Source organism: Antedon bifida, chromosome 6, assembly GCF_963402885.1.
Source record: "Antedon bifida chromosome 6, ecAntBifi1.1, whole genome shotgun sequence".
NCBI lineage: Eukaryota > Metazoa > Echinodermata > Crinoidea > Comatulida > Antedonidae > Antedon > Antedon bifida.
In genome coordinates, this window is record NC_136231.1 from 9,942,478 (window position 1) to 9,956,335 (window position 13,858).

Sequence of the window (13,858 nt, forward strand, 5' to 3'; positions counted from 1 at the left end):
CTCCACAAAGCATTTGTTATCTACAACACATCAATAATAATATAATTCACTTTGCTTTGTTACTAATTTAAAAAAAAAATATTTTAAGCATTTAATTTTATATGATTTTAAAACAAAGATTATTATATTATTTCTATTAACATTATTATGAATCTGAAGAATATACTACAATACATACAATGCGCGTGCGTAAAATAGGCTAAATAGGCGCCCTCTTTGGCGAAATGAGATTTAGACTCTTTTCCAACGAGTCACAAACCTAACGTACACATTGCATGCTGTTTATATCGTATGCAGCGCGTCGCTAGCCTAGGCCTAGGCTATAATTATGATCAAATTCCACGATTGTTTATGTCACATTTAATTCTTCTCTGCTCATTTATTGTCATCATTGAGAGGGGGATCGGTTTATAAATCACGTAGTTCCTCGGTTCGAATTAGAACAGTAAGAAGGCCAGGCTAGCTAGTAGTAGACTAGCCTAGTACTGTAGTAATATTATAATAGTAGCCTAGGCTAGTAGTATAGCCGTAGTGTGCTACTGCCAGCAGTTATATTATAGATTGTATAAATACTAACTGTAGTGTAGTGTAGAACTCATCGTGGTACAGACAGAGGCCTAGGCCTAATAATACTATTCTAAAAAGGTCAGTTATTGTGTTGTGGCCAGAAGAAGTTTGAACATTCACAACAGTATCACACAATAATTTAATAAACAATGACTGGTATTCGCATAATTCAAGTCACAAATGTGTCGCCATCAGCCTCGGTTGATCAGATGAAGACGTTGTTTGAATTTCTAGGAAAAGTTGAAGATATTTTGTTGGTTCCAAGCCCAGAGTAAGTTTATGTTGTTTAATAGAAAAATGAAATAAAAGAAGTCCGAGTGAGATCAAATGTTATTTAATGTTGTTTTGATAATTAATTTAATGTTTTATACATTTTTTAATATAAAAAACTGTCAAAATACTGATTATGTTTTTTTCCGAAACTGAGAACCGCCCTCATAACATGTACTTTACATCATTTTATCATAAAACCCTACCAGGCGAATATTAGCATGACCGCTAGCCAATCTTTGCAATTTTACCCACTATTATAAATAATAATTTTGATGATTTTCAATTTCTTATCAATATAGCGAATTGCAAGCACAAATTTGCTTTGCAAAATATGCTGATGAAAGTTCTGTTGCAGTTGCCCAGCATCTTACAAATACGGTGTTTGTTGACAGAGCTCTCATAGTAGTTCCCGCAAAGGACAGTAAGTAATCACAAAGAATAATTATTATGGACTTTACGTAGCAGGACAGAAAATAGAAGCTGACAGTAATTTAGATAAACTAACCTGTAATTATTGCCTTTTTTATGTTGGTCCACCGGTCGGTGTTTCAATTTTGGTCTGGAAATTACAGAAATCAAATTTTCAATCGCAAACATCAGATAAGAATGACGTAGGTTATCATTCATACCATATTTACCTAATGCTCCTTAAAAACGAGGGACTGCAGTTTATAGTTAACTCTTTACAAGAGTATGTAATGTGACCATTGTATGATGAGTACCTTATGAATGAGTAGTTATTACAAATTAATTACATTAAAGTTTTTATCAATAGTAGTTGTTACACACACCTGTCTCCTTCCTGTTGCATAAAGTCACTATGATACCGATGATGACAGAAAGACATTACAAAAAATTGTTTACCATCAAATATACCTACCCCAACCAGTTTACACAATACAAAACTTTTATTGGAACTAATTAATAATTATTGTGTATATACAGTATATATGTGCAATTAAAAATGTAGATCACTATGTAAAATGAATGTGAATTTGGTTTCTATTATGAATGTTTTTTCAGACACTTTTCCAGATGAAGAAAAGGCTTTGCAAATCTTACAGAATGGAGGTGTAGCAGGAGGCCAGAATGGTGCAGGACAGGTATACTATTGAATTTAATATGAACTATTCATAATTATACACTATACAGTACAACCTGCATTTTATGTACGGTACAGGACCAAAAGGTATACGTAAAGCATAGGATTCGTCAAATCCAAGTTGACCTTAAATTAAATTGACCCCAACACGTAAATATATAGCTAAAAAGGTGCAGTGTTTGCCTCTTTTACGTACAGCAGCTTATATGTAGCCTGTAGAGAAGTAGTATGTGATGCAGAGATGGACATAACATAAGACGGCAGGCTATGCGATGATATAATAATCAGTGTATTTAAATCTATTATATCACATTTTCATCAATCTTCAAACAATTTCTATCAATTAACACACTTTTTTACAATGTTATTCTCTGCATCATGTGTGAGTGGGTTATTAGATCCATGGCTCTGCTGCTGTTAAATTGCACCTTGTTTGTTAAATGATGGACTATCACTAAATAAAGCTTACAAACTTTTAATAAATGACAAATCCACAGAAAGCAACATGTATTAAATTATTGTATTATCGTAAAATCTAGTGAACATAAAATCAGGGTTTGTAAAATAAAGGTTCTGCTGTAATGTATTTTATAGGATATACCAATTTACAATATTATTACAAAGTAAGAAAATAAATGGTTTAAATTAAGTTATAATCATAGTGAATTTACACTATATTCGTATTTGTTTTTGTAGGGTGCAGGAAACAACTCCGCATTTGATGCAACTCTTGCTGCCCTGGGCTTACCACAGCCCCCACAACTGTCAAATGTTGATCCTTCGAAAATCGAAGAAATTAGACGTACAATCTATGTTGGCAATTTAGATTCTTCTGTAAGTACCAATTTTCGTGCATCCTTTATTTTCGCGATTGAACAAAGATCGAAAAATTAAGGGCATGCGAAAATCGCGAAATTCCCACCGATATTGTTTACAGTCGATCAGGCCTAGGCTTAATTTTACTGATGCTATTCAATTGTTGTTTGATGTTCATCATGGAGGCGAAATTCGGCAATTGGGTTCAACAAATTACGCAAGAAACTCAAATTGCAAAAATAAAAGTTTGCGAAATAGTTGAAAATGTAAAATTGTAGTATTTCACCTCCGCTGTTAAAAGAGTGCAGCATGCAACCAATCGTGAATCAATCATGTGATAACCAGAAAACTTGATTATCAATTTGTGGTCGAGACACGTTTTTAATAGTTACCAAATTTTTAAACAATCTCAAAATTAATGGGCTCTACCAATACTAATCTGCAGAGAACAGATCACACAAGGTTGTTTACTGTAGGTGGTGTTTTTTTGGTTTTACTGTACAGTACTATATACGAACTATAGTACAAACTTGTTGCCAAACGAAAGTGGACACGTGTCGAGACGAGTTATACAGCATCATGAGGCGTAAATCCCGTTCAGAATTTTAAAGATTCAACCATTATAATCCGGTGAATATTGTAGTGAGTAAAATATTGTACTGTGAAATACGCGCTAGTTTGTTGTGACGTTTTCCGTTTAATACATTATTGCACCCTATCAGCGAATGGTACGTTCCATATTTTGAACACGTTGTTTAGTTTTCCTCGCTCGAGTTCGGCCAGCTCGACGCGAGATGTGTGACAGCAGCGATGTCGGAGATTAACATGTCCTTAACTTAAAATTGGTGTAATGTGCGGAAGATTTTTATTTATTTATACAATGCAAATGCGTTAGGTTTAAATGTACCGAAGAAATTTATTAAGCTAATTTACCAACGTTACATTTGACTCTGTATACGGCGGCCGAAAGTCATTAACTGCGACCGAAATACTTTTACGGGAGCGACTGCTGATCGCGAGTAAGCCGTTACTTGGCCTAAACTTTAGCTCCGTATTTCAATTTAATAACGTACTTACGGTTAGAAATACGAAAAGAAAACCATTTTTATAATGTTATATATACTATTTATGTAAACAATTAATTGTTTTAATTAACATTGATTATTTTAAATGAGTTTATTTTGACCCATTGTGTGTTTGCCTATTAAATAGAGCATCTTAGTTTAGTCCGGCTTGGATTTGGTGTCATAATCATACGGCCCTAAAATTTTGTTTTACGTATTCAAAAGTTATATATAATTTAGTATTTATGATTGAAATTATGAATATAAAGTATATTAAAATAATATAATAATCATACTTACCTAAAATTAGTGTGAAAGAAAGGAAACAGTACACACAGTTTTTAACATACTTTTTCATTTTTTTTTTATAATTTTAAATTTCACCATTAAAAAAATATTTTTTTTTCATATTACACATATCAAATATATTTATTAATGAAATATACACTACATTCTAACAAGTACAAAAAAAAATTAAATGAATTAGTACAGTGGTTCAAAAGTTACAGATCATTTTTAGGGAATTCCAGCAAAAATGGGCGCAAAATGCTTTCGGACCAACTTTGCGGACCAATAATTTTAAAAATAGGTTTAGTTGAGACTCCAAAAAAAATAGAGTTGTACAACTCTGTGATATCTATAGGTTTAAAAAAAATCAAAACTTTTAACTGATTATTGTAAAAGTTATAACCTTTTAAAAATGCTTCCAATTTTAACTGCAAAAAACACAATTTTTAGGCAAAAAATCGAGTATTTTTTTACCACTTTAAATAACCATAACTTCAGAACGGGTAATCGGATTTCAATCATTTAAATTGCAAAATGCTAATTACATTAAGTTCTTTGTGGTTAACTGAAAGAAAAAGTAAAAAAATTAATTTAAATTTTTTCATTGGGATACCTAGTAGTAGGCCTACTCCTCGATCGATTGATGTCTGGGGAATTCCCCACGATGAGAAATTGGCTGATTATGGCCTACATTTTAATGTTATCTTTAATGCCAGAGTGTAATTACATATCATGACAAAACTCAGTATTTTTCATCTGAAATATGTAAACTCGCGTAATATAGCATAGGGCCTATAACAGTCACTGAAATAGTTTTATTTTGATCTTGATCGTGTTTGGCTTTAAAAATGGTGTAGCTAGGCCTAGCAGCCTTAATGCCTCAAAAAGCTAGGCCTATTTTTGCTAGCGTGAGCCTATGGTGCTATGAAAAGAAAACATAAAAAGTGTTTTTGAATATGGTCTTTTTGTGTTGACGGAGGAAAAAAAATGTTCCTACCGACCTACCCATTTTTAGATTTTAATCCAAAATGTGGCAAACACAAATTCTGTCAACCGTAAAATCTTGAAAAGAAGCCCAGTGGGCCTATTTTTGTGATGGACTTCTTTTCGAGGTTTTACGGTATTCCAAGACTTTGTCTTTGCGTATATTGTTTGCATATCATCTTGTGCTACATATTTTGAATTATAACTCACCTGATTGTTTTCTTTTAATTTGATTGTTTAATTATGCATAATGTGTCATTGGAATAGTCCTACCTATTGAAAAAGTGTTGTAGTGATTCTGACCCTGCCTTCACTTTTGTACATCATTTTTTGTATACCAAACTTTACTGGTAACAATTAATGAAGACTAACACATTATATAAATGTTAATTATTAATCTTATTTTTAGGTTACTGCTGAACAACTTCTAACCTTCTTTCAAAAAATTGGTGAAGTGAAATATGTTCGTATGGCAGGGGATGAAACTCAGCCAACTCGGTTTGCATTTGTCGAGTTCAGTGATCAAATGACTGTAGCTAAAGCGTTGACCTATAATGGAGTTATGCATGGAGGACGACCCCTTAAGTATGATTTTATTATCTTGTTTAGAGGTATCCGTTACAGATTGCCCTCTAAAAAAAATAAGTTTTTAAATTTTTTTTGTTGAATATGCTATTTTAATGTCACATAATAGTTATTCACTTTGGCAAAATATTGGATATAAAAAACATTATTTACCTGATAAAACAAATTTAAAGCCAGAAATAGTCAAATTGACTGGATGCCAATGGGTTTTTGGTTGAATTTAACTGTTTATTTTAACATTATCTTTTCTGGTTTTTTAACTTTGTTAAAATGACAAAATGGCCTATTGTTTTTGAGGGACAATACATCTTTAAGCTTGTTTTCCAGTAATTGAGTAAACCAGATTCAATGAATTAAAAGGAAAAGAGTTAATCATAATTTTCGTGGACATTGGCATAACAATTGGTAGGATAAATGGTCAAAATCAATTCTAAAAACAATCTTTAAGTTTTAATTTGGCTATGGTTTTGCAATATTCCATAACCATGTCATCACGGAAACAATCAAGAGAAACACTAAAGCAAAGTTTAAATGATTTTCCAACTTTAATGACCTCAATATTAACACTAACAAACATTTTTCAGGATCAACCATTCAAATAATGCAATTGTTAAACCACCAACAAAATCAAATGAAACTACCCAGAGAGAAATGGAAGAGGCCATGAAGAGAGTGAGAGATGCACAAGCCTTGATTCAAGCGGCTATTGATCCAGGTGAGTCATGTGGTAAAAGGTAAAAGAAGTTCACTTGGTATAAATATGTAATAAAGTCAATGTGCGATATATACTGTAAAGTATATACTGTAGCAGGCAACAGATTTATTCATCACTAACATTGACAATCACATATTCTTTAATCAATTTGGTGATTCATATATCACAACATGAACATGGTACTGACTGAGCTGATATATGATTAACTGTGTATTATTGATTCCTGACATCCAGTGGCTTGCAAATTCATACAAAATAAACAAAGTATCCCCCACTTGCCTAATGTACTTGTCAATTATATGACGCACATAATGACGCAGTGGTGCGTCAAAAACCTAAATTGTACATCATCTCAATGAACAATGGTGTGAAAATCGCTCTAATTGGGATAAAACAAACAAACATTAAGATGTTAAGGTAAAGGCCTCCGTGATAAATATCTATTTGACATTGTCTTTTGCGACAGACGCCATACGAAGCCATTTCGCTGAATTACTCAATTCTGAGATGTTTTCCCAATGATTTTATATTTTATTGTTGCATTAAGTCTTCTCAGATAAGTCCAGTGTACACATCTGGCTCATGTGCAATTTAAAGGCCCTACAATAGTACATTTTTCGAGACGAGTAGGGGGTTGCTCGGGTGTACTAGGTACACGCACAGCCACTCATCATAACTGGTCACCCAGTATAAATAATAAAGTCTGTAGAATTTGTCTAATAATTTATCTCTTTAGTGTTCACTACATCAAGTGAAAAAGAAAAGAGAAGTCGATCTCGTAGTCGTAGCAGAAAACGATCTCGATCACGCAGACGTAGTCGAACACCGCGTGGAGGCAGAAGTAGACATCGATCCAGAACACCTCGTCGTCGTAGATCACGTTCACGCAGAAGATCTAGATCTCGAAAACGAACTGTAAGTCCTAAAAGAAGATCACCACGGAGAAGGTCAAGAACGCCACCAAGACGGAGATCTCGTACTCCAAGACGCCGATCCAGAACACCACGTAGAAGATCTAGAACACCAGTAAGAGAAAGATCTAGAACTCCTAAACGTAAAACTGAAAAATCTCCACGGCGTTCAAAATCACCAAAACGCAAATCCCGTTCTCGTTCGAGGTAAGTTAAAATCACTATTTTCATAATTGACATCAATTAAGTTAAAGATGTATTGTCCCTTTGACTAATTCCAAAAAAATAAAAAATAACAGATTTCGAAAAAAGGTGGGTCATTTTGAAGTATCATAATAGTTATTAACTATCACCAAAAATTTGTCGAAAAAAAAATCATTTAACTGAAATACAGATGTTTTTTTGTTAAAAAAATAACTTTGACTTCCAGTCAAAGTTTTCGATCAAAACATATCCCATAATGAAACACGCTTGTTTGGCTACTCTGTATGCATAATCATAAAACTTCCTCACGATCTGTGTGAAAATACCTTCTCAACCGTGACGAGTTGTAAACAATCCTAATTAGCATATGCATACTGCGTACTCGTGGTTTGAAATCTTTGTTTACTTTCGCTCGCGTCGATTTTCCAGACGAAATGTAACCAAACTAATTTACCTGTTAATTACGTAAACTTGTTGCTTTTGGCTCAAATTTTCGACTTAAAGTGAATAACTTTAATATTACTTTGATATGGCGAATTTAAATTTAGAATATTTTGACCTTCATTTTTTTGTGTTTCAAGGGACAATACATCTTTAATAAAAGGTTATATGCCAAAATAGCTTTATCCATCATCAATCAAATAAAAAGTGCAGAATAAAGTGCAGAAAGATAATACAGCAAGTTTTTCTAAATGATGGCTGCGTAATAGAACGTAGGCTACAACCTCAACAAACAACTTTCAATGAGCTACATTCTGAAGTTTGTAACCTTAGACATGATGTCCAAATTATTTCAGACCATGCGCTTTCTATTCTTCCCAGATGGGTCTGAACACCCTGTCTCACAGTGACGTGTCAAGACACTGATATTTCGATTTTGAAATTGTTTACATTACCAATGTTTACCAGCTAGGCCTACAAAACTAAGCCTAGCTAGGCTAGGCCTAAAGACCACCCATGAGAGGATATTCACCGCGAGCTACTTAGGTAGTGCATTGTTTCTCTCTTTTTATTATTATAATTTACCATAAAATCTACATTTAAGACAAGGAATGACCCGGTTTAATGTTTTTAAAGTAATTATGCATTATTTCTAATAGGGAATTTCTGTAGGGAATGGGTCTTTAAAGTAAAGTCTTTTTCACCTCGTGGGTGGACACCGCCTGACTCTCTTGAGTTGACACATATTGTTGCATGTGAAATTACAACAACAATACAATGTCACGTGTGATTGGCTTGGCAGTTGGTAGATAACTGTTAATTTGTGAAACAAAGCCCTTATAAATGCTTTTGTTTAAATACTGGGCGTCATTATAAACACCGCCAGGAGTGTTAATTGTGAAACAACATGTTTGTTTTGGGAAAATGTTGTTTAATTTCAGTTATTTTAGATGAAAAATATCTAGACTAGGCCTAACTAGCCTAGGCCTAAATTGTCCAGATTTGGAATTTCAGTTTTGGCTAGGCCGGCTAGACGCGTCTTAAACTGTTTTGGTGTTCAAGATTATGTAAACTCTGACCTGAACAACAGGGAGCGATCAGCCGCGTTTCATTGTGACTGTTGCACAATGATTGTTGAGAACTCGTGTTGTATAGCAACGCGCTGAGGGCTGCCCCCAGAAGCCGTGGCTCACAGAGCAAGTCAATACTTTCAATCAATTTACAGGCACGTATATGATGAGATGTGAAAATCAGTTTTGCAAATAAACAATGTTAATTGTAATTGGACAGATGAATTTACAAAATCAGCTGCAAAAATATCTTTTTCGCTCATGTCAACAAAAAGTCTATTTATAGTTTTGCAATTTCATTCTCCGATTTCAACTTCTCTAAAGATTATTAATAACATTTCATTGATAACCTATTATTTTTACAACACCACAAAAGCAGTCTGCCGCCCTCTGGATTACATTAAACTACAATTAACTCCTGACCTTTAATCCTAATTATTATGCATGAACCTTTAATTTTGTTTAGCCATTTGGTGAAAGTAAAACATAATTTTTCAATTTCAATTCACTCTATCTATTTTTAAGCAAATCGGTCTTTATAAAAAGTTTTTAGGCAATTTATCTGAATTTTGCGTGTCTGGAAAAAAATCAAACTTAATGAAATTAATAAAATTAGGTTTATTCATGCCAGATTTTCTCTCAAATTTTAATATGCTCTTGCTCCTTTTTCATTTTGATGACGTCTTGATATAAAATATGAATAACGTGGGTTGCATAATTTCACCTATATTTGAATCTGTCACAGCTCCTCGGAACAAGCTGTTTGTAGATGGGAATTCATATAAAAAAATGTGCATGTCAGATGTTATGCTATGATGTCATATGTCACCTCTTTCGTCATAGTTCTATACATTTAAAAGATCGCGAATGTCGCTTCTACATGTCCCAATTTCTTCCAAATTTGTATATGTTCTTGCCCAGACAATTATCTTCAGACATTGTCATCTTCAAGTTTCATTTTAATGATGTCATCATGTCAAAAGATCTGAGTATAGGCGTATGTAGATCCTGTAATCACTTTGCTGTACACTGTACACTATACTATATTCTGTATGACACATAACATACACATATTCAACACTATTTACATAGGTATGCTTCAGGTCAAAGAAAGGCATATAGTACATCAACTTTCAGGGCTCATATTTTAATGTATGTTCATGTTGTGTTTGCGCGAATACATATTTTTTCGTACCGCTCTCTGTTTCTATCTAAGCTGTTTAGAAATTGGAATTTTGTACCGCTCAATCGGAGGTAGTGGTACTTTAGTTTTAGCGTTCCATAGATGTCTACCAATATTATGTACAGGGGAAACATGCTATTATTTCAGCTTGCTTCCAAAGCCATGGAGACACACGGTCTAGGTCAACAACAAAATAATGTAGTACTCCACTGTCACAAACTCATCATATGCACTGGGCCCTCTGGGAGAACAGTCTTAGACTGAAGCGGCTACCCAGTATAAAGAATAAATTAATAATCAGACCCCAGAATAATTCCAAGTGCTCTTTTTGGAGTTGAGAATGAATGTTTAAAGGTGATAGCACCATGCCAAACAGAAAAAGCATATTGAGTATGTGGAGTATATACTCGTGTATACACACATCATGTCATTATGAGGAGAAGTAGCCCACCAGTTTTTTTTTCATATTATATACTTTCTTGCACTTGTTGGATGCCATTTACCAGGTTTGTTATGTTTGATGCATTTTAATGTTTTTGTTATAAAAATATGTTTCTTAGCTATCACAAGCTCTATACATGTACATGGTCTCAGTTTGCTTAAATAACTGTAGGTAATGTTTACAGGATACGCTAATTTAACTACCGTAAAATAGTCAAGAAACTAAGAATGTAAATTAAACTGTACAATTTTTATTAATTATTTAAGTGAAAAAGATGGAGTCACACATAAAAACACTTGATCTCTAAATAAAGAAATACATTATATTACTTGCTTATGAATTACTAAACGAACAGACTAAATAAGGAGACTGCATCCTTATTTAAATTATCATACAGGGTGCCATATAATGACCTCATCACATAACTTTGAGTATAATTAGGTGTTTTCAGATGAAATTTATATGATGATATGATGAAATTTTCTAGGTGAAGTTGTAGCAACTTTAGTCACCATTCTGTTATTTGGTATACCACACAACATGTGGGGATAAACCTGATACATAATATATTATAGATCTGCATTATAGCTTCATTCCTGTATTGTGAACCATCTAAGGGGATGTTCACACGCACGGTATAAGGCTTATGCCTGGCATAGCATATGCCCTTGCGTGTGAATTAGATGGATGGAGCACACCCTCATAAAATATTGTTAAAATAAAATAAGAATCTGTAGTAATTATAAATTTGTTTTATGGTCACATTTATGTGAAGCTAAATTACATTTTTTATTACCTTTTATTATGTTATCGTAAATTATATTATGAAAATCATACAGTATAATATATTATATTCATACAGTATATTATAATTTGATTCTTTAATCATTATTTTCAATTCATTATTTTACTTGAAATTAAAAAAAATGCAAAACTGCAGACTGTAGTCTATAAAACCCAAAGTATTATGATTAAAAAGTTAATCAACATAATTTAATATAATTTAAAACTAATTTTCGTAGTAAGATATCAAATTGAAATGTAATCTTGATTACTTTACTTTATCCTATTTATGCTTGAGTGCCCTGTGGGCAGCAATGCTGTCCATTGTCCTAGGTCTTTTAGCCATCATTATGCTGCTGTTTAGTGATGTAGCATCTATTTCCTGTTACATGTCTACTGTAGTAGATATAAACTACTGAATAATTTATCACCTGGAAATATAGATTCTGTTTAAAAACTTGAATCTCTGCTAATTTAAAGCAAATTCCATACATTTGTAATTTAGTACAGTTGTACCTCTTGCAAAATGAATACTGTACAATGCCTTTAATCATTAAAAAAAATTGAGAAAAGGCTACAGTACCATGATATCAATTTAGTTTATGACTGAGATTCTTATAAAAGGCTAATACTAATAATCGCATTTTTTGGCAGTCGTACGCATGTGACACAAAACAAATCACTGTCGACTGTGTGTGACGAATGATCAAATAATCGACGATTCCCACAACAGAACATGCGCATCCAACAACCATACGCAAAAAACGTTATGTCACAGCAGAAAAAGTATGAACGTTTTGCTGAATGCTGAGCGAGGGATTGTTAATATTCGGACCAACTAGACTAGTACTTCTGTAACTATTCATGTCTACACATAATTGAAGATATATTGTCCCCCTAAAAAAACATTTAATGTCATAATAGTTATCCACTCCAACCCAAAATTGAATTTTTAAAAAAATGTATTCCTGAAAAAAAATGTAATTTAAAGTAAAAAAAATAGTCAAATTGACAATTTAACCATTTATTTTGTCATTTTATAAGTGAAACATTTTTAGTCGCGTGAAAGCGACTCTATAGTTCACTATGTCGGTCGGTTGGTCTGTCTGTCTGTCTGTCGGTCCGGTATCACTATGCGTTTTATCGCTTTCTGACCTTATCTTGATATCAGTTTAATCTAGCTAAGTCAATTTTTTACAGAATATTCCTTATGGCCAGGAATCGATGTGGTTATGTTTTCACGGTGCGCATTAAAAAATTACGCGGTCTACGCACGATTTAACGAAATCACGTTTGTAATCATATCTTCACAACCATGAATCACAATTAAATAAAATTTGGTACTCATAAATTTCAGGGCATAAATCATCATATGGCAATACAATTACGTGCGTAGCGCATGTAACGCATGCGTACGCGCGCTTAAAATGTTCAAAATTTATTTTCGATGAAATAAGAGTACGTTTCAGGCAATTTTAAGCGTTTACAAAATTGCCATGAGTGCGCAGATTTTTGCGCGCGCACTGCGCGTTAAATGTTATTGCGCACTCTTTTTGCCCGATTTCTGTTTTCTTGACTTACTTTTCAACTCGAAATTACGTTATACGAGCACGTCAAAAGTGACAGGCTACGCACGTGTAAATTAAAAAAATATAAATGTTTTTAAACATTTCAACATTTTTAAACAGTAATTTCGGTCAGTATAGTTTACTATGTCGGTCGGTCGGTCGGTCGGTCTGTCGGTCTGTCGGTCTGTCTGTCGGTCCGGTATCACTATGCATTGTAGCACGCGACTTAATGGCTGTTGGCCTTGTTTTCTAAAGAAGTGATTAACTTTATTCAAACTACAAAATAATCTATTCATTATAGTCTAATTTTATTAATCTTCATTTCTCATGTTTTTTTAAACAAATAAAACAAACTTTTAAGCTGAACCCTTAGTAATTATGTTGATTAGTCATTTACACTTTTCATCTGACAGAATAGAATCTTTAACATCAGATAAATACATTGTGTGGCACAGTTTAAACACATCTTTGATTCTACAGTATGTTTGGTTCTCTGTGTTAACTCTCATTTTATGAACATCACCAATTGTTATTGTTTTAGCTGTGTATATGATCACTGGTTCATTATTAGTATGTCATAACGTCATCAATGATTAGGTTTTAATTACCGGTATTATCAATATTCTGACTTCATCCATCTTACAATGCAATTGTTTATTAGCTTGTTTCTAACAATTTATCTGAAGAATAATTTATCTAAAAAAACAACTGAATCATACAGTATTTTTTTCTTTGATCATTTAACATTATTTACAGTTATATTTTTTAATAATCTGATGTTTAATATATTATAACCATTTTTTCATTGACCATACTTTATTAGATTCAAAAGTTTGAAGTATACAATATTAAGGGATATCGG

General features: G+C 33.0%; 1 protein-coding gene across 3 annotated transcripts in view; it reads left to right on the forward strand.

The window, feature by feature from the left end:
• Nucleotides 1–272: 272 nt before the first annotated feature.
• The window catches only part of LOC144845327 (uncharacterized), a 30,740-nt gene continuing 17,154 nt past the window's right edge, over nucleotides 273–13,858 (forward strand). For 2 of the 3 annotated variants that reach the window (XR_013612536.1, XM_078702588.1), the window contains exons 1-7: nucleotides 273–838; nucleotides 1,140–1,261; nucleotides 1,864–1,943; nucleotides 2,639–2,776; nucleotides 5,504–5,679; nucleotides 6,264–6,394; nucleotides 7,131–7,512. Coding sequence is in view for 2 of the 3 variants with exons in the window: in XM_078702588.1 (XP_078558714.1) it covers nucleotides 717–838; nucleotides 1,140–1,261; nucleotides 1,864–1,943; nucleotides 2,639–2,776; nucleotides 5,504–5,679; nucleotides 6,264–6,394; nucleotides 7,131–7,512 (1,151 nt within the window). In the remaining variant the exon portion in view is untranslated. The remainder of the gene's footprint in view (nucleotides 839–1,139; nucleotides 1,262–1,863; nucleotides 1,944–2,638; nucleotides 2,777–5,503; nucleotides 5,680–6,263; nucleotides 6,395–7,130; nucleotides 7,513–13,858) is intronic. The other variant, XM_078702587.1, reaches the window with a different exon arrangement.